This window comes from Ictidomys tridecemlineatus, chromosome 2, assembly GCF_052094955.1.
Source record: "Ictidomys tridecemlineatus isolate mIctTri1 chromosome 2, mIctTri1.hap1, whole genome shotgun sequence".
Classification (NCBI taxonomy): Eukaryota; Metazoa; Chordata; class Mammalia; order Rodentia; family Sciuridae; genus Ictidomys; species Ictidomys tridecemlineatus.
Window position 1 is genome coordinate 49535679 of NC_135478.1, and position 22435 is coordinate 49558113.

At 37.7% G+C, this 22435-nt stretch overlaps 1 protein-coding gene across 3 annotated transcripts in view; it reads right to left on the minus strand.

Annotated features, from left to right (window-relative positions):
* The window catches only part of Cfap20dc (CFAP20 domain containing), a 218867-nt gene extending 198366 nt beyond the window's left edge, over positions 1-20501 (minus strand). For all 3 annotated transcript variants that reach the window (XM_040289647.2, XM_013361383.4, XM_040289646.2), the window contains exons 1-4: positions 20102-20501; positions 17466-17555; positions 14555-14648; positions 6629-6701 (exon numbers count right to left, since the gene is read on the minus strand). In XM_040289647.2, coding sequence (XP_040145581.2) covers positions 6629-6701; positions 14555-14648; positions 17466-17555; positions 20102-20122 — 278 coding nt within the window. In that variant the 5' untranslated portion in view covers positions 20123-20501. The remainder of the gene's footprint in view (positions 1-6628; positions 6702-14554; positions 14649-17465; positions 17556-20101) is intronic.
* Positions 20502-22435: the final 1934 nt, after the last annotated feature.

Sequence of the window (22435 nt, forward strand, 5' to 3'; positions counted from 1 at the left end):
ATTTGACCTTGGAGCATGCATTGAGATTAACTAGAGTACTGTAAAACTAATTTAGAAAAGTAAAGTGAACTAAAAACTAAGATATAGGGAGATTTTTCACAAATGTGTTTAACTGATAAAGTATATGGCATCTAATTTATATACCTGCCACATATGTTATCTAAAACTTCTACATAAAACCTATTTTAAGGCATGCAAATTTAATATATTAAGAAAGTCAGCATGCAAAGCATCTTAAAGTGCTCCCTTTACCTAATGCATGTAGCAAAATATACTGATTATGCAAGTACATTTAATTGGATATAATTAAAATAATGAGATTTAAATACTGATGATTTTAAAAAGAAAAAATAGAAGATAGAATTAGCCATGGGATGCATTCAAAATGTTAATGAAACTTGCAATGTCATTTCTACTTTGGTGTACAATGCTTCTGGCTTAACAAGATCTACCACTGGCCATTTTTACCGGGTTTTACACACATAGTTTGGAGAGGTAAAAGATTCTACTGGAGAAAAAATACTTTATTGAATAATATAATAACACTTTGGTTTGGATAACATCTCTTTCACAAATAACTTAAGAGCTAGATAGCAATCATTTTCTTCAAAGGAAGGAATCAAAATGACCAAAAAGATAGGAAAGCAAAATTTTCTCAGAAAGAGCTGTGCTTGGTTAAATGGACATAATCTTAAAAGCCCATGCCAGTGTCATTGTGACCTAAAGATATCGAATTTAGGTATTCTTTCAACTCTGGTGGCTTTAAAGGGGCTGAAGAAGACAGATGGCATATGAAAGAACAGGTCTGCCCGGTGAGGCCACATTCAACTCACTTGGTTTAAAATTTCCAGGAGCCTGCTGTCTCGGACACCTCCGAAGAAGGAAAGGTAGGAGCACATTCAATAGGGCAGAAGACCTTGAAACTGCTATGAAAGTTTTTTTCTGACTTCTTTGTCCAACTTACTAGTAACACACAAAAAGTGATGTAAGAGTGGCTTTCATTAAATTAGCTTAAGGCTAAAGCTTCGGTGGAGTGTTTCGGTTTTCTCTAATACAGTGATAGAAAAGGAAGTTTTGAGATCTCCAAGTGTTACAAAACCACCACTGTCTTCAATTAATTCTTACAATTAATTGAGCAGGAACTGAGATAAAGTGTCCAGTTCAAAGCCATCTAACCAGTCTGGGTAGGACAAAGGAAAAAGAAAAATTCTGGAAGGAGCATCGTAAATTCTGGATTGAATTTCAGGTTGAAATCATTAAATTCCATTCAGATAAAATTTCAAATTCAGACTCTGGTCATGCAGAGATCACAAAGGATTCTGTTAAATTTTATAAGGACTAGTTATACTTTTAGGGATCTAAAAGGGTTTGAAAGAATTGAATATTTGCTTCCTTCTTTTACCAGATTCCAAATACCAGCAGTGCTCCAAACAGCAGGTGAAGCTGTCTAGCAATAATATTCTCAAGACCCACGGGCTAAGCATCCCAAACTTTAAGCAGCACATCCCATCCGCCACATGGGCTTTCATAGTGTTTTCTGCCCATATATTGAAAAAGCCCTGGCTGAGCTGAGTGAAAATGGGAAATATAATGTCGATTCACTAGAGGCATAACAGTACAAAACGTCTCTCAGAATTCATCGAGATAATGACAAAATCAGGAGAGAGAAAAGAACTAATGCAGCTCAACAGCCTTCAGTAAAAATGAATACAATTCCTGTCAAAGAGTGTAATATTCCAAAATCACTTAGTGTGATTGGCAGCATCAAATACAGCAAAATGGATTTCTATTTCAAGATGCAGTTGGTTCTTTTCCAAAAGGCCAGGTTCAGGGTGTTCCTCCTGGGTATCAGCTGTCTGACCCCAGGCTCTGAAACACCTCATGAGCCCACCCAGGGCCCCGCTGGACTCCCACTGTCTTGATGATCTGATTTGGAAGACACCACAAAAATGAAAGGATTTTTAAGAACATGTTTTATAGTCAATCATTTGCCTTCAAGTCAGACACAGTTATACTTAAACACTCTGGAAGAGAAAACTGCAACTAATACTACAAAATAAGCAATTTAAAATGACTTCTGTAAAAAGCAGGGGAGTCTTGATGTTTGATACCTCAACACTAAAAGAAATTCAAAATGACTGCTAAATATATCTGCATTAGTACAGTGAACACTTCTTGCTCCACATGAAAAAATGTAATGTATTTGCATAACTGCTGGTCAGGCTCATGAAGTTCTAAAGTCATTTCAGCCACAGGTACAAGATTTTGAATAATATAATTTTTAGATGTTAAAGAAAAAAGAGGCCTACCTGTGGATTAGAATAAAGATTCAATAAAGAAAAGCTGAAGCTGTTATTTAGTTTTGATTTTAAAAGTCTAATATGAATATTATCCCATTAAAGACTCAAAGTACTAAAGCCAAACAAACAAACAAAAAAACCAATTTGGTAAATTCTTCATTTAACACTCAGGCATTTCTCTCTCTAAAGGGCAAATGCAGAAACACTTGGGCATGAAAGACCTTTCCCTCTTGGAATTCTAAGGATACAAATGTATTATGAAGCCCCTGAAGAAGATGTAAAAGGCTTAGCACTCTCATCGTGTACCAAGATTCAAATGAAATATTTACTGTATAGCTACTACCCATGTATGTGTGTGAGTGATATAATATATATATATATATATTTAGAAAAGTAACAATATTGTCCAGAAGTGGTGGTGTATGCCTGTAATCTCAGTGTCGTGGGAGGCTGAGATAGGAGGAACAATAGTTCAAAGCCAGGCTCAGCAACTCAGTGAGACCCTGTCTCAAAATAAAATATAAAAAAGGGCTGGGGATATAGTTCAGCATTTAAGCGCCCCTGGATTTAGTCCTCAGTACCAAAAAAAAAAAAAAAAGTAATGGTATCTATAAGTAAGGAAACATGGTATGACAACATAGGCTTCGACTATATATTTGAATCCTATTTCTAAGAGTTAGTAGCTCTATAGCTCTAGCAGATTTCTTAACCTTTCTGGACTTCAGCTTCCTGGATGTAAAATAGAAGTAATAGTTATGAACATCATGCAGGCTTATTCTGCATGTTAATTGAGTTTAAGGTGTTCATAATAATAATAATCTAATCATTAAACACATTATAAGTATACAATGCATTGGTTATTACTTTATGTTAATTTTTCATTTAATGCATATGCACACCTGTAAGGTATTATTATCACTCTCCTCCCACTGGTGAGGCAAGTTAAGTCCTCTGCTCACAAGGCTACAGAGGCTGAGCAGAATTTGACTATAAGTCCGTCCACACTCTTTCTTCTACTTAATACTTTGCATTTCCCCACAGATCTTGATCTTATGTCATCATAACATTTATCAAAATGTAGAATGATCTTTCATCCTTAGAGTAGACTGTATTAGAACAGAGATTAGGGTCTGCCATTCATCCATCCATCCACTGTCCTCTCACCGACTCATCCATATTTCAGAGGCAATTAAATGCTAGGCATTGTGTTAGCTGCTGGAATATCAGACTGAGTGGAAATAACAGTGACTTTGTCCTCAGGGAACTCAAAGTCTACCCTGAAAGACACTTCAAAGTAGAAGTTAGCTAGGCAAAGAATAGGGACAGAAACCACTTATGAACAGGACTCTAAGAAGAGACCTCACCAGGTATGTAAGGAAGGGAAAGAGCTCTGTGTTGGGAGAGAGCACTGGGAAGACTCAGTGTCACTGACAAGTTGAACTCAGAGCCGAGTAATGGGGTGAGGAGGAGAGGGGAGAGACCAGAGAGAGGAGAGATGAGAGCATATAGGACTAGTAAGGATTTGGGAGTTTATTCACAGTCAGTGGGAATGCCAGTCATTTTTTAGAAAGATCGTCCTAGCTATAGTGTGGACACCAAACTACAAGAAGACAGGAGAGGACACTGGGATGTTCAGTGGAGAGAAATCTCGAACAGTCCATCCGGGGAACTGTAATGGTAGTTTGACCACAAGGGTAGCAGTGCAGATGGGGAGATATGTACAGATTCCGTGTACACCAAATCCCCCACGCCCACCACAGTCCTGACAACATAGGAATTGCATAATTTGTTCATTGAATGAATGATTAATTCTAAGCAGAGCTGTTGCTGGTTCTAAGGCAGCCACTAATCCACGTGCATAACCTCCTCGTAAGCAGTATAACCATCCCAGGGGCATGGGAGACCCTGGAAGAGGTGGAGGAAATGATTATGAAATTCATAAACCAGCTGGCAAAATGCCACTTCTGAAAACCTCTTGATGTATATAAAAAGTACCTTTGTAAAACAAAATGCCTCTTCCATTCTGACAATGGAAAATTTTAGAAGCCAGGTATCTTTCTACTATGTGACTTTCCAAGCTTGTTAGAAAAAAAATGTATTATTTAAAATAGCCTAGAGCTATGCTGCTAGAAACACAGTAGAACACTAAGGATGCTGAAAGAAAGCCCTTTTATTTAAGGGGGGAAAAAGATGTGGTTAGAAAGAGAATCTCTAGATGTCATTCTAGTTTCCTTCTGGTGAGAACTTAGCATCTGTCATTACTTCCTAAAACAGCAGAATATTTTGATTATTTATCAGCAACAAATTAATACAGAGTTAATATATTTTCTTTTCATCTGACAAATTCATGAGCTCTGGACAACGTCTTCTCCATGTTATTTAATCATTTCAACCTTTTATCCACATGACATTGATTTTGCTAAAACTATAAAACTAAAACCATTTGGGAAATCCAGTGGTTTGTCCATGTGGACTTAAGAACTTGGGTGAGAATCAGTGATTACAGTGAACTGAATTCAAAACCTAATCATTAACCCCAACACCTCTGAAAATGTTTTCTCATCCTTCAACAGAGGCAGAGCACTAGACAGGGTAGCAAAGAGGGAGTCAGTCTCACTTAGAGATCAGCTGCTTTCTTGCTAGCATTGTTAAACTAATATACTTTTGACTTCTCAATAATTAGAGCTTTCATTGTTATTAAAGTGGTTACAACAGTACATTGCCTAGGCAAAGGTGATAAGCTCATGTTTGTGGTGGCACAAATTTGGCTTAATTTTATGTAGAAGAAGAGGTCTCACTGTCAAAACATTCAGTTCCAAGGCTGAGCCAAGTAACTTCTGCAGCTTTGATCAAAGTGCCCACCATCAGCACCTCCACCATTGCTTCTAAAGAAGCTCAAAGTGCAGTAGGGAAAGAGATCAGGAGAATAAAGAGAGCTAAACTGAATTTCTATGTAAGGCACTTTAAAAGCTTAAAATATAATTTGCCTTCTTCCATTTCAGAAACCACTTTCCCCTGCACTGAAAATAAAGCTTTATGTGGTACTCTCTCTACCTTTAGAATGTCTTTGGAGTCTCGAAAGTGCGTTTTCTGCAGAATCAGAAAGTGGAACATAAGAGCATCAAATAATGCTTTGGTCTTCTCAGTGTAAGAACTATTTTAAAGAACCTTGGTGATCATGGCAGATGATAAAGGAAGATCTCAGAAGTTTTAAAGAGGTTCAAGGTTGAATAAAACAAAGGTATAAATTGTTCCATCTTTTATCATCCAAGAAAACAAGACTGCATCTTATTAACTAAAATTCATACTTTAATAACATACCAACAAATCATTAGTGTCCTAAGTTTGTAGTCTAACAGAGAAATGAATAACCTCTAATTTATGATATTCTCATTAAGAAAGCTTCCTTCCCTTTTAAGTATGCACCAATAAAAGTAATAAGAAAAGTTATTTATTCCAGTAGAGGAAATAAATGTCTAAGCTTAAACCTTGGATAGCTATTAATTATAAAGGATAATTAGAAAATAGTATACTTTAAATAAACCATTGGATTTTAAACTTTACAGACTTGGGGCTGGGGTTGTGGCTCAGCAGTAGAGTACTTGCCTCACACATGTGAGGCCCTGGGTTCAATCCTTAGCACCACATAAAAATAAATAAACAAAATAAAGGTATCAACAAAACACATCTGTCTTTACAAATAAATATAGTATATAAGTTTTGTAATGAAATTTTAAACAATACTCAGTTCAATTCTATGTGCATTTACACATAACATGCTATTTTCATTCAAAGTATCATCTCCTACATTTGATACTTTAAGCAGTAAAAGTTGTATATTTGCACTTTTACCAGATAATCTAGCAAAGAGATTCAAAACAAATTCCAAACTGTCTATGCATACAATGGAATGACCCATATATATCAAACTATAGTAAAGACTATTAAAAATGAGCTCTTTTAATTAGTTTTTTAAAAAACCATAATTGTGAATAGCTAACAGTACAAAAATATAATATCAACGTTCACTTGAACCTGTATCTTAAATTTTTGGATGTATTTTTCCAGGTTATAGGTCATTTGTTGTCAACATCATAATCCTTTGATAACCTCTTAAACAGATGAAATTGACTTTCCCTCCAGAAGTGCCAGAGTATAGTGATATCTAAGAAATATGATTAAATTAATTTAATTCCTTCATGTCGACTTGATAAGTCACAGCTATTAATGCAAAAACTGCCACTTGCAATTAATGACTATTGGTACTGCTTCAATTGATCAAATGTCTAATACACATAAAACATTTAAAGAAGTTCTGTATATCTTACAGCAATTCAGTGGAGAAGTCTTGTCCCAGGGGTATGTAAATCTGAAGTACAAGAAACCTCTGGATCAGTCCAACTAGAATGAGAGGGAGAAAATATACATTCAAATGTTTCAGCCACTTATATGTGCACATAAACAAACACAATCACATGCCATCAACAAGTTGAAGCTTTTAAAGCATTTCAGGAATATACAGACCTATAGTAGCACTATAAATGAATTATAACCCCATTAGGAAGTGGGAAAGTTGATGAAAATCAAATCCAATTCTAACAACAAATGTTGCCTTTTAAAAGCTCCATCTGTGGCCTGGGTGAAATTTTTATGAAAATTTAAAAAATAATAATGTTTTATTTACTATTTTTATTAGGCTGCAAGAGAATACACATAGAACTGTGCTCACCAGGCACACATAAAATCGAACTGTAGAGTCCCATCAAGGTGGCCATAAAAGCATGTGGCAATCATTTTTATTCACTGACAGTTTTAACAGTACTAAACAACTCAATAAAAAACAATAGATCAAGAAAAGCAATTCTAATTTTGACAACTACAATTGAAAGCTTGATGAGCCATATCTAGATCATATGGTTTTAAATGTGTCCATACTGAGATGGATGGAGGAACATATTTTCATTTATAATACCTTTTAATTTAATATACTTTTAATTAATGGGCACAAAGTAAGAACTGTTAATTTTTATTTTCTATCACTAGTTTCATTTGGATTAAAAATATATGGAGAAAAACCAATCCCTATACCACTTTTGATAGCTGAAATCTACAAGTGCTTAAAAAAGATCAGTTGATTTTTATATTATCTCTACAGATTCATTTAATGCCTTTTAGGCTTTGAAATGTTGTTTGATCTCTCAATTAGTTTGGGTTTTTTTTTTGGTGGGGGGGAGGTATTACTGGAGATTGAACTCAGGGGCAGTCATCCACTGAGCAGCCCTATTTTGTATTTTTATAGCCCCTTGCTTTTGCTGAGGCTGGCTTTGAACTGGAGATCCTCCTGCCTCAGCCTCCTGAGCTACTGGGCTAACATACCCATCTGATCTCTCTATTAGAATACTCTTCACAGATATTTAGGATCATACCTCCTAAAACATGCAATTCAGGAACTTTCTCCCTGGATGTATAGGAAATAGAGACATCTTGAATCTGTGAACATTTCCTATAAATAGTAGGTGGAGAAAAGATTTCCAGAAGGTAACTGGTCTAAAACAAATGCTACTTTCTATTTATACTGACTCAGTAGGCTTTAAAGTATTTTAAAGTAACAGTACATTTTGGTAGTCTATATAGGACTTCCTGGTTTGTAATTCCTATGGTAAACTGTCCTATAACATTTCTAAACACCTTAATCATTTCCTATATTTAATCCCAGACTTAGTTTCTAAACAATATACATATTAAATCAAATATGCTTAATAAGATTTTCATCAGACAGGGATAACTTTTATTTAAAAGTACTAAGTTTATAAATTAGTCCAAAGATCCAAGAGTAGGGTAAGCAATATAATAAGAGATAGGAGATAAGAGGGTTTTACCCTAGAAAATTCTCTAGGAATCTGACTCTATCATATTCATGGGGAGAGCCAGTGAGGCAGAGAGAATTCTGATCTACAAAAGCAAAGTGAGATATCAACTGAGGTCAAATTTTAAATAAGCCATGGTCAAGTCTCTCGAGTCTAACACCGATTGGCCCTATGAGAGAGCACCAGGGTACATGAAATCAGTCTTTTATAAAGGTCCCTAATTTATGCCACAGATCTCCCTGAATCAGCCCTGTTCCCTTTAAACACAGACAGCTATACATTTTTGTATGAGCATTTTTAGAAAAGAAAAGTTCTGAACCCTCCAAAAAGACAGCTTTGTAAAAGGTTAACTTCTAAGATTAAAAGAAGTAGGATGATACCATATAGTGATGATCTGACAAAGAAAAAAATACTTTAATAACATTTGGCAGGCAGATCCTGTGTGTCAATGCTGAATAAACTCCATAGTAATATTTTTTCCAGGGGCCTAGTAAATTTAAACTGACTCTTCATACCTACATTGTATTAGGATCATTCTAAGTAAGACTGAATGTGGAACTACTGTTAATCAAAAAAATGTCCATCAAGTACTAAGATACATAAAAATTTAGTCTTTCCTGAAATATGCAGGTTTCTGCAGTTTCACAATCTGTTGTCTGCATGAGACAAACTGCTTCATCTCTGGACCTTTTTATTTTTATTTATTTATTTATTTATTTGAGACAGGTCTCACTAAGTTGCTTAGGGCCTTCCTAAAGTGTCGAGGTTGGCTTTGAACTTGTGATCCTCTTGCCTCAGCCTTCCAAGTTGCTGGAATTATAGGCATGCACCATTGTGCCCAACCTGCCTGTTTTTAAGAAATTAGCCCTGTTTCATCTTTTGAATATTTAAAATACAATTAGTAAAACACCATTAGAGTTTTAAACATTAGCTTACCAGTCATTTCAATAAAGCAAATGACAGAATATACATCTCACATACATTTTAGAAGAGTTACATTGTATCCAAAGAGTTGGGATGAGACTACAGTACATTCTTTACAAGTGCCTTGAAAAATTAGGACTCAAGTTATTCCATGGTTCCTCACACAAAAAAACACACTGAGATACACCTCTCCCATCTCAATAAATAAAAAGAATCAGTTACACCATCATTATGACTATTCCATATCCCTTGGGCAAATTGGTAAACATGTCTAGAGCCTCTTATTTTCTATCCATAAAACTACTAATTTAGATTCTCTACTAAATTAGTAATTTTATGGCTACTAATTTAGATTCACACCTCACAGGATCATTTTTATGAATTAAATTAGCCCTATCATTCATCAAAGATCTGTGGAACACCTACTATGTATAAGACTCATTGTTGAAGTTTTTGCTGCAAATAAGAGACATGGTCTCTGCCCTCTTGAACTAATACTCTGATTCCATGAAATAGGAAGTCAAGGTTCTATGACAGTATATAAACCTGGGTCCTTGCAGGGGAAGAGGATAATGAGTAACAGTTTTCTTAAAGAAATAACACTGGAACTGAGCCGGGAGGAATAATCAGGAATTGACTGGGCAAGGAGTGGAGGGACAAATAGCAGGTGGAGAGAATACCATGTCCTGTGGGGGGAAAGGACAGTAGATGAAATTAACTTAAAAAGGTTTAATGGGCTGGCAGGAGACTCAAAGGAGGAAAAGCAGCAGTAGTTATACCAGAATCCAATCATGGGGAACCCTGAAGGCCACTTGAAAGATTTGGGTCATCCTAAAATCAAAGGGAAGCTGCTCAGACATTCATTCATTCCATAAAGATTTACTTGCGTGTCTCCCATGTTGCAGGCACTGTTCTTAGGGAACAAAATGAGCCAGTTCTCTCTGCCAGTTCCTTTCCAGTGATGTTGAGGAAAAGCAACAAATCAATGTGACAATTATTCAGCATGTTAGATGGTGATTTAAGTGGGGCAGGGGGTGGGTAAAGCTGGGTAAAAGATCCAGAGTGGAGAAGGGATAGAAAGTACACTAAGAACAGAGCAGGGAGGAAGAGCAGGAGGAAAAGATTAACATTAAACAGAGACATGAGGTGGGAGGGAAAGGGAGAGAAAAGGCAAATTGCATAGAAATGGAGGGAGACCCTCATTGTTATACAAAATTACATATAAGAGGTTGTGAGGGGAATGGGGAAAAAAACAAGGAGAGAAATGAATTACAGTAGATGGGGTAGAGAGAGAAGATGGGAGGGAGGGGAGGGGGGATAGTAGAGGATAGGAAAGGTAGCAGAATACAACAGTTACTAATAGGGCATTATGTAAAAATGTGGATGTGTAACCGATGTGATTCTGCAATCTATATTTGGGGTAAAAATGGGAGTTCATAACCCACTTGAATCTAATGTATGAAATATGATATGTCAAGAGCTTTGTAATGTTTTGAACAACCAATAAAAAAAAAAGAAAGTACAGGTTGCAAATTAAGTACAGGCCAGGTGGGCCACAAGGTATTTTTCCTTGAAGAAGGGGAGAATTGAGCCATGTGGCTCTTCAGGGAGAGATGCTGCAGGTCAAGGATATAGCTGTGCACAGGTGCTAAGGCAGCAGGCTGTCTCGATATAGCAATGAGTTCTCTACCGTTGGATTAGAATGAACAAAGGAAGGAGAAAGATCAGAGGGTTAAGAGGAATATATACACATGGAATACTACTCAGCCTTAAAGAAGAATAATATTATGATAATATTATTATATATTATTATATTATTACAGATAATATAATAATATATTATCTATTCGGCAGTAAATGGATGGAGCTAGAGACTATCAGGCTAAGTGAAATATTCAAGCTGATCCCAAAGAACCAAAGGTCAAATGTTTTCTCTGATATGCAGATGCTAATTCACAATAAGGGAGGGGGGCTAGGGAAGAATAGAGTTACTTTGGATTAGACAGAGGGAAATGAAGGGAGGGGAGGGGGAATGGGGGTAGGTAGGATAAAAGAATGAATTGGGCATTATTACCTTATGTGCATATAGGACTACGTGACCTGTGTAACTCTACATCATGTACAACCAGAAGAAAGATAAGTTATCCTCCAAAATTCATTCTGTCATCTATAACTAATTGGAACAAATAAAAGAGGGTACCAGACACCTCATAGTCCTATAGATATGTGGGGCTTTTGGGGGGGAGGGGTGTTCCAGGGATTGAACTCAGGGGCACTCAACCACTGAGCCCCATCTCCAGCCCTATTTTGTATTTTATTTAGAGACAGGGTCTCGCTGAGTTGCACTTTGACATTCAGTTTGGTTGGGAAGAAGAAGTCTCAAAAAGAGACTAAGAAAGGTCAGTGAAGCAGGAGGCCAACTCGAAGGCGGGAATCCTGGAGGATCAGTGTGGAGAGTGTATCAAGGAGCTGCCAGTGTTCTCCAATGATAGATGAGGGAAGATGACAGCTCAGAGCTGGTCACTGGGTTCAGGAATACAGAAGTCACCAGTGACTTCCACAAGCGCACTATCCATAGAATGGTGAGATCAGAACCATTTAAGGGTTTTTAAGCAGAGGAAGTTTACCAGATACCAAAGGAGAGGTATCAAGAGGTCTCAGAGGACCTCGTGAAGGTGACCTCATCATCCAGAGTATAAACCACAGATGAATATAAGACTTCAGTGACTCTGATCTCCAGGGACCCACCATTTGATTCAGATGCCAGAGGCAGAGAATACAGTAGCTCAAAACATGAGCCTGAAGACCTCCCAAATGAGAGATGAGCACGTGTGACAGAGATGCTTCTCACAGGACAACTCTGTATGATGTGTTCCATGCTGAAAAGCAGCAATTTATTTAACTGGTGAATGAGTCACCCAAGTCTCGTTATCAAGGTAAGAGAGTTACCATTAGGAATTATAATCCAAATTTCATAATTTCTTTTTTTTTTTGATGTTGATGGATCTTTATTTTATTCACTTATTTATATGTGTTACTGAGAATCAAACCCAGGGCCTCACACATGCTAGGCAAGTGCTCTACCACTGAGCCACAACCTCAGCCCCCCAAATTTCATGATTTCTTAGTGTGGCAAACTTAACTAACTTCTTGAACATAACCTGTGTGCCAGACACTAAGTTAGGGGTACAAGGAGGACGATTAAAGGTCCTTGTCCAAGAGAAATATAGCCATGTGATAATGGGTAGCATGTGTTCCTTTATCTGGTAGGTGCTGAGTGAAAAAACTTGGATGTATTTAGAAATCCTCAAATATAAGTTGATTCAGAAATTGTTATTTAGGAAGTTAAACATGCATAATTTCATTATTAAACTTTCTTTCTAAGTACCTAATATAATCAGAAACACACATGAAAGACCTAATGTCAAGTTTGCATAAATAAAGTGTGTGTTTACTCTTCAAATAGTAATATGTGATGGTAATTGAACTTAATTTAGAAATGTTAATTGAAAGCCACTTCTCTACTCCAGACACGTCATTTAATTTAAACTTAACCATACCAACCCTATACAGAAGGTCATATTATGCAAGTAAAAATAACTCTATAAATTTCTGTTATGAATAATTCCCAACAACTAATCTTAGAGGCACGAGTGCAGGGCACTATATAAACTGTTTGATCTGTTACAGTGCTGCATGTGCTACATAAAAAAACAGGTTAGTCTTTAATTACAGGGCATTGTACAAGAAATGCACTAAAAGATCTTTCCTGTTTCTTCCAATTAAAAAAGTCATCATCTTTTCTTTTAAAGAGGTAATTATAACACATTAAATTTTTTTCTGACCAAAAAAAAAAGAAAAAAGAAAAAAGAAAGCTTAGATAAGAGTAGGAAAGAGGAGCTTATGTTTAATCACTTAGCTTTGGATAGAGAAGGAATCTTTCTCAGAGCCAAATGAGAAAGTTAACAGAAGTGATTGATTCTATCAACAACATGACCATGTGCGTAGATGCTAAGGGCATTAAATGGAAGTCCAGGTGGGCTATATAAGTCCAGCCAGAAAAAAATAAAAGAACTCACACTTAGAATAAAATCATGTTACTGCAAATCAAATGTAATCTGTCTCACAAAGTCAGTATCCTGGAACAGATGGACTGTGTCTCTAGTAAGAATAAAATAGAGTTTTGGACATGTTTCCCTGGCTCATTTATGTGGAAATAAAAAAAAAAAAAAAGAAATCTGTCATTAAACACACACACACACACACACACACACACACACACACACACACACACGCACAGAGAGGCACTAGGAAGATCCCCTGGTTTATAAATGGAGGTAAATTAACAAGTCTTTTAAAACAATGAGTAACTCTTCTCTTTAAGTTCTACTTATGTCAGTTAAAACATTGGCAAACCACTTTAATATACATTAACTTCTATCTATGCTGCTTATGGCTTGCTTCATGTCTGAGAAATCTAAAACATGTATGTAGATGCTGGAAATAGTACATAAAGCACAGAGCTCCTGTAAGTTCAGAAAGTTGAATTAAAATTAGGAAACCAGAAGAAAACAGTTCTTTTCATAGTGCCTGATGCATAGTAGGTATTCAATAAAGGTTCTTAATGAAGGAAGGACTAAGTAAATGATGAATGAAAGAAACAGAATTGTCTGCTTATATTTGCTAAACACTTAAACATAGGACAGAGCTGGTGGAAGATCTGATTAATTTTTTGATAAATTATATTTCTTAAATCACATCAGTTTACTCAAATTCTTGTGGTAAAGCCTTGAATTTGAACCTCATCTCTGCTGATAACTGGGTTTATGTGTTTTCTTGGGGTTCTTTCTGCTTTAAAATGCTAATTCTAATTTCCAAAGTAAATAAGAATTGAAATCAACTCTTTGGGCTTTTGTTAAATTATAAATTCATAGCCATACTTATTAGCTATTAATATTCCTAAAGGCATATGAATCATGATGTCACTAAATAATATCTCATATAGTATTTTTGATAGATTTTTTCCTTCAAATTAATTTCCTGTATGTTAGGGTTTATTTCAAAACTTAACTACCTGAGTTCTTGATGGGGGAGCCAACCTCAGTTTGTTCATCTGTAAAAGAGCTATTATAAGGATTAAAAGTTAATAAATATAAAATTCTCAGTTCCTAATGCAGTGTTAGTGCTCGATAAGTGCAATTATTATAATAATTAATGGCTCCTAAATCATCTTCTAAGTCTCACTTGTAGATTTCCAGTAGTTAATGAGACAGAATACATTTTTAGAAAACCCCAGTACAGCACCTGGTGTAGATACTTTCTACATTAAAAAAAAAAAATCACAAAATCACATCACTTCCCATCAAGAGATGCCAGTAGAAGTCATAGTAATATGCCTGTTTATGAGATATAAAAGCATAACCTTATCAAATGTGAAGTTTCAATATTAAAAATTATACTTACGGATTTGCTTATTCTCCTTTGGTAACTGAATTTTATTTGTTTGGCTGCTGCCTTCCAGGACAAACACAAAACTTTTAACTTCTTTATCAAACTCCTATAGAACAAAATGAAAACAGTGGTAATTAAAGTGGATTTTATTCAGCTTCTTCTATAAAACTGAAGAGTGCAAATTCACAGGGAGAAAAGAATCCCATATTCAAATGACTTAAAAGCAGGCTCAGGCCTTGATGATACTCTCATCTGAGACTTGCTGGGAACTGGAATATAAAAGCCACATAAGCCACTTGGCAAATCCCCTATTATATCAAGACATCTTTCCTCCAAATGATAAGAAATTCTCTAACTTCAGGGAGTCCCCAGGTCACTGATTTAGAGTTTCCAGAATTTAATTGCCCTTCTTCCCCTTCTGTCTATGTATTTCTGTCTAATTGCACAGGGCTGAAGATCACTCTTTGTCGTGGTACAAGAAACCATTTAACTTATGCTATATCCAGCCCAGAAGTTCTTTGGTTTCAGGCCATGGCTCAAATAGAATTAATCATTGCATTATTTTACACCTGTGTAACAATGAAATTCTGTATATCTTTTAATTAAAATCAATATGATTTAAAATGTTATAATTAAGGCTAACTGAAAAGCTAAGGTAGGAGAATCAGGGAACAAAAAAACCTGAAAATGAAAAACCTGTAATATGTAAGAGTCCAATTTCCATCAGTCAAAGTGCTGATGGGAAATAGCATTATTATCTGGGAGCAAATTCTCTATCAAGTATAAATGCTTCATTGAGTTCAGTGGCACATGCCTATAATCTCAGTTATTGGGGAAGCTGAGGCAGGAACATTGCAAGTTCAAGACCAGCCTGGGCAATTTAGCAAGATCTTGTTTCAAAATAAAAATAAAAAAGGCTGGGAATGCAGCTCAGTGATAGAGTGTTCTTGGGCTCAGTTCCTGGTATAGTCCCCCCCTGCCCCCGCAAAAAAAAAAATTATAAACACTTCCTTTTTTCATGAGAATATTTAACAGATTCTTTGGCATTATGTTGGACTTTTTGTATATGTTAAAAATGCATTATAATAATGGCTATGAATTAAGTAACAAGTCTATTACATCCATCCCAATTTCTACTCCATGTATATAAATAAACATTCATGCATCAACTATATTACTTATTCCATCTATGCACAAGTTGGGCATGTACTTAAAACCTTTCAATAGCTTATTAAAATCTTCAACAGGGTCATAAACCAATGCATACTCTGGTCCTAGCCCAGCTTTTCAAACCTCATCTCCTATCTTGCCCACTCCTCAACAGACTTCTTTCAGTTTCTTGAAAATTCCAAGCTCTCTCCTGCTAGAAGGAATTTGTACATATTTCTCTTTGCCTGAAATTCTCTTTTATCCTTTGGCCCCTTCCTATGCCCAGGTCAGTTTTAGGACTCAAATATCATTTCCTCTGGGAACCCCTTCTTGATCTTCCCACTATTGACTCTCAAAGACCATTAATATCTCATTCATAGTAACAGCTGTGTAATTTTGAGCTTATCTTCTCCATGCTGTAGTTTTCCCACCTACCAGATGGGTATACAGTTACCTATTTCACAAGGTTATTTTTTAGATTACATAACATTACAAATGTAAAGTGCTTAGTGCTATGTTTGACAAACAGCAAGTAGTGAATCAATAGTAGTTTTAAGTCATATCCATAGAACTTATTTAAGGTCGCTGAGAATGGGATTCTTGTCTTGATTATACAGGATAAAAGACAAAAAGATAGGGATGGACACAGATTTCTATGCTTGATGACAGCTTCTATCAGATGGTTTCTGTTTTCCCTGTGAAGCAGGGCATGAGGTCTTCTGATGAATGAGCAGGACTTGTCCTGGGTGTGAACTGAAGAATGAGAAGAGGGAGTCTGGTGGTTGGAAACCAGGAGATAATGGAGAAATAATCATTTTAGAGACTAAGAAAATAATAGGATAACTTTCTGGGCTGTTCAGGTTGGATTTACCCTATTATCAACCTGAAAGGCTGTAGATGTTTTGTCCAAAGGAACTGAAGAGCCCAAATGCAGGCAAAGAAAAAGACTGATGATCAAGAAAGCATTGGCCAAGTAGGCGTGATGAAAGGACAAGGTCCTGACCAGAAAGTGATTGAAGTGACAGACTTTGGTTTCTGAGTTGAAAAGAAAAAGAAGTGAAGACAGAAAATAAGTATATAAAACTAAACACAAGAGAAAAGTGGCGGGGGGGGGGGGGCGGTCAGGGCCTAAAGGTCCCAATTAGACTGAAGAACATAGAGGAGATTAAACGAACAAGCAACCTTAAGAATCAAGGATTGGCCACTTGGGATGCTGGGGCAGGAGGATGGCAAGTTCAAGACCAGCCTGGGTGAATTAGTGAGAGCCTGTCTCAAATGAAAATAGAACACAGGGCTGGGGATGCAGCTCAGTGGGAAAGCGCTGTCAACATGTGTGAGGCCCTGGATTCAAAGAAAAAGAAAAAAAGCAAAGATTGGGGTTCTCAATAATTTCATCAGAGATCCTGCAGTTTACAGTGTTCAGCTCTAGGGTATGACAGTGGGTGTGAATGCTGCAGCTAGGTTGAAGAGGTCAAGAGAAGTGAAAAAAATCAAGAATCTGAACGTCCCAGGAATTAGAGAGATTTTCCTCATTGACATTAAAGTCTCCTAAAATGATACAGTAGGAGCTGGAGTACAGAGAAGAGATAGGAGCCACTTGCTGAAGCCTTATACAACTCAGGAGTGAAGTCCAGAACGCAGCAATGATGTCATGAAAGGGTTTGGAGCGAAAGAATGAGAACAGGGGAAACCATTCTGAAATCTTGATCAAGCCTCTTCTTCTACAACATTCATTCACATTTCTTCCCAGGATTCCTGTGGCTCTAACACTTACTTTCCAAATCACGGATGGACTACCAAGGATCTTCCATTTTGCACCAGGATTTTTGCCCTGAGCGCTAAAGATTTCCACAAATGCACCTCCCTAGAAAATAAAAAAAAGACATTTAAATTAAAGTGACATATAATGCTAGGGAGGAAACAGGATCCACCACCTAGTCTAAAACCAGTATTCAAAGCATCTGTCAGTTAAGTAGGTCCGGGAGGAAACATTATCCCTGTTGTTACTCCTACTTTATGTCTTGCTTGCATTGAAGCCATAGCCATTGTGACTTTGGGTCACCTTGGATTTATTGTTTATGGAATTTATTTTTAAAGCATGATAAATTATGCATCACTAATGTTACATGTGGGGCTCATTTTATTGACATGTATACATCATGCTTGCAAAACATTCTATTCTACCCAGATTAAAGGGTTTAAAACTCAATTCTCAAATGAAGTCATTAAATTCTGATAATTATCTGTGAATACAAGCTTTTTAGTTATATTGACCAAGGCTCCAAAACTGGCTTCTAAGCTATCTGACCTTGTAGTTACTTAACTTCTATAAAATGGGTTGTTGGATCACACAGGAGTAAATATAAATCATCATGCACGTAGAGAGGGATCATTCAATACTACTATCAAGATTATTCAAAAGCGGGGGAAATTAAATAGTTTAGTACAAGCCAAAAAAAAAAAAAAAAGGCCTAGGAAGGATTCCAGGGTAATTCTTATTTTGAGCATTCCTAAAATATCTTTTTTGATATATTTAATACCAATCAATTTGGAGATGTCTAAGAAAAGGAGAGTAATCTATATGAGAAAAACAGAGAATCATTTCTATAGACAGTCAATTTGCTCCCAATTGTGAGACTGAGAACATAGTGACACTTATTCAAAAATGCTAAAGACATTACTAAAAGTCCACACAATTAAATTGTAAAAAGAAGGGAATTACATAAGATGATTTTCTCTGAGGATGAATTTATTACAAAAATTGAGAATCTAAAATGAGAGTAATATTAAGTATAAGCAAAATAGGAGAAAATTGTTCAATTTTTGTAAAGAATTTCTAACTTTTAATGTTTTCTCAATAATATAAAGATATTTTCGCTTCTGGCTTTTAATACATAATCACTTAAAATGAGGACATTTAATTTCATCTTCCCCAAGGAATATTATGTGAAAAACTGTATATGGGATAGAATTACTATAATTCCTGAGGGTGGTTCATATTTTACTAAAAATCTAAAATTTGAGACAGCTGAGTTTTTTTAAAAAACCATTGCACTGGGTGAGAAACCAAACTTACGTTCTGCCCACTTTTTTCTGCTTCCCCATGTTTTCCAAGTTTCCCATGGTAGGCATATGCTTCTTTTGGGGTGGGAGAGTTATCAGGGATTGAACTCAGGGGTGCTTAATCCCTGAGCCACAACTCTAGCTCTTTTTAAAATTTTATTTTGAGACAGGGTCTCTCTGAGTTGCTTAGGGCCTTACTAAGTTGCTGAAGCTGGCTTTGAACTTGTGATTCTCCTATCTCAGCCTTTTGTGTCACTAGGATTACAAAGTGTGTGCCACAGCACCTGGCTGGGCATATGCTTCTTTATAATAATATACTTTAGGTGAAGTGAGACAAATTTTAAGTTTGTTCTAAACCTTTTAATGAAAGAGGACTGCAACTTACTCTGAGGATAGGTGGTGGTATCTGGTGAAAAGTTAAAATTAACAAAGTGGTGGAGACCAGGGACTACTGTTCAGGCACAGTGACAAAGTTCATAACAGCTGGATTAGGATGGTAAACAGACTACCCAGTGTAATCTCAAACAGAAGTGAAAGGACCCAACAGGAGGGACCAGCAAAAAGGGAGATGCATAGTGAGGTGAGGAAAGCAGGCCACGCATGGAGACATCCTAGGATAGTCAAGGTGACTGAGAAACACCCAGAAACAAGGTCACTCTGAGTGTGATCCTTGCTCTACCTGCATCCCAATCACTTGGAGGGAAGTTGTTAAAAAGATAAATGAATTCGCCCCATCTATAAAAATTGTAATCACTAGCTCTGGCTAGAGGATCATTAAATCTGCATTTTTACAAGTACACCAAGAGATCCTCATTGACCCCAAATATTTGATATTCACTGAACCCCAGTTTCAGAAAAAAAGAAAACAGCATTTAGCCAAAGTGCTTGTTTTCATTCTGGGTTTCACCCATTCATGCATTCACTCATAATTAGCTTCTGAGATAGCATGATACACATCCATAGCGAGTACGCCAAGCGCTTGTTAAAACTCAAGATTTCTGGGCCCTGCCCTAAAGACTGTGATTCAGGAGATCTTTGTGGGGTTGTAAAATCTGCATTTTAATCAGCATCATAATTTATACACTTTGAGAAACACTGGAGAGTGAACAAAACCCAAATCATAGGCGTGTAGATTGATTTCTACAATTTACACGTGTTGGTTGATTTCTTTTTATCTTTTTTGGTTAAAGTCCATTCATCTATAAATCTTTTTTTTTAACCTTGAAAAAGATCCCTTGTGACTGGGATGGCAGGGGAGGGGGGTTGTTCTTTGTCTTCCCCGGATCAGGAGCCACCTCACCCAAGAGGAGAAAGCTACAGACAGTTTGGAGAGCCATTTCAGTTTACCTGGTACTCATTTTTGAACATTCCCGCTGAGGGGACCGGGGCTTGGGGGCAGAGTTCAGGGCTTCCAGCGAGTGGCGTGACCCTGAAGGCTGGAAAATCCGCGGGCGGGAACCCGGAGACCGACGCGCGGGGCAGAGCTTGGTGCCTGGCTGGGACTAGGTCAGGCTCTTCTCAGCCCCTCGGACCCCGGGTCAGCTGCACCTTGAGCCGCCGACCTGCACCATCGCGGCCCCGGCTTCCTCCCGGGTGCCCCAATCTGGTGAGGACGCAGCTACTAGGGCGGGCTCCGGGTTGTCCCTGGGGAGTGATTGTGTGCGTAACCTACGAGACGGCCGCTGCCGAACCTCCGAGCCTCTGCCACCTACAACCGCCCAGCCAACCCGCCCAGGAAAGGCTGCCCGCGGCCGCCCCGCCCCCGAGTCCCCTCGGAAATGGGCGGGGCCCGGCGGCTCCACCTCTCGGCGGCGCCCATTGGCTCTCGCCAGGCGCCTGCGCACTGCGTTGTCTAGGCTGCTCTCTCCGACCCCCTGCTGCGAGGTGTTTGTCGGGTTGCCCGGGCAACCCAGGGACTGGAAGAAGTGGTGGACTGTGTAGCTGGTGACCCGCGCGCTCCCGTTAGATAGTGACTTGTGTCAGCAGAGAAGCCGCGACCTAGTGTGAAGAGCTACCCCAGCAACTGGGCTGCTCCAGAGCATCAGTCACGTCGGGTTGATCTCTCCGGGTTGTAAACACTGAGACACAGTCATGGAATCTTGAAACCCTCAGGTGGCCTTTGATTCACATGTTCCCAAGCCTGGGTTCCTTGTGACACTGATAAGATCTGCTGGACCCTTTCACTGAGAAGGCTCTGGCGGCAGATTACAAATATTTACTCAAGATCACTGCTGACTTTCAGAAGCCAAGGTTTTGGGCTCCAAATGGTAGCTTTCATTGAGACAAGCTCTGTCTTAAGCTAACTATTCGGTTACTGCATTCAGTTTCTAGATCAAAACCACTCTATTATTGCCAGTTTGGAGCTCAGCTCTATGTCCAAGGTCATGTGGTCATTAAGTGCTGGCACTGGCTGAGAACTCACCTCTGATGCTACACTTATGGCTGAGTTAGTGCCCTAGGGTTCATAATAACCAAGTACAACAAGCTCATGGACTCCTTGTTCTAAGCCAGGTGGTTCATAGGTATGGATTACTTCCTTGCAGTTGGGAATATTGACATTCAGAGTAAATTAGGAATTTACTCAGGGATGCAATGTTTCAGTTGTGACTGGGTCTGAAGCCATATATCATTCTACTTTACCTGAAAGCTTCAGATATTTATTGGCTCTACCATATGCCAAGCTCCGTAGATCATCATGTGTGGGTTTCAAAAATGATTAAAATCAGGGCCTGCTCCTTCTCAAGGTTAAGAACAGATAAAGAACAGGCCCACTCTGAACACTCTATAATATAGCGGTGAGGCCATCTCACAGCTATAAATTCCGATAACGTTCCTGGAATCCAGACTTTCTGATTTTTTTTGAAGCTCCAGCCTAGTTCACCAACAGTTTTTTGCTTTGTTTTTGTTTGTTTGTTTTGCAAAGTTTGTGTTGGAGGCTTTGAGAATTGTGATCAAAAGACATGATTGCCAGGTATGGTGAAGCATACCTATAATCCCAGCAACTCAGGAGGCTGAGGCAGGCAGATTACAAATTTGAGGCCAATCTCAGTAATTTAGCAAGGCTCTAAGCGACTTACTTGAGGCCCTACCTCAAAATTTGAAAAATAAAAAAGGGCTGGAGATGTGATTCAGTGGAAATGCACCTCTGGAATAAATTCCCAGAATAAATAAATAAATAAATAAATAAATAAATAAATAAATGAAAGACATGGTCTCTGTCTTACAAGACTTAATCTATGGTTAATATCTATCCATTCATTCATTTAACACACAGTTCTTAGGAACATAATATGTACCAGGTACTATACTAAGAGGCTGGCTGTACAGTGAAGGGTCTCACCTTTTACACAGCTCATATATTAGGCATGGAAGCCAATGAATGAATTAACAAGCAAATAATTCCAACCTTTAGTAAATGCTGTGAATACAGTGATAGGGAATAACCTCAGAAGTGAATCTTAGATTCTTTTGGTGGTTGTAACAAATTATCACAAACTGAGGAATTCATTCTTTCATATTTTGGAAGTCCAGGAATCCAAAATCAAAGCATCAGCAGGGCCATACCACTTGGAAGCTTTAAAAGAAAATTGGTTCTTTGCCTCTTCCAGCTTCTGGTGGCCGTTGTCATCTCATGACTTGTGGCTCCATCTCTCCAGTCCTCTGCCTCCATGGCCACATGCC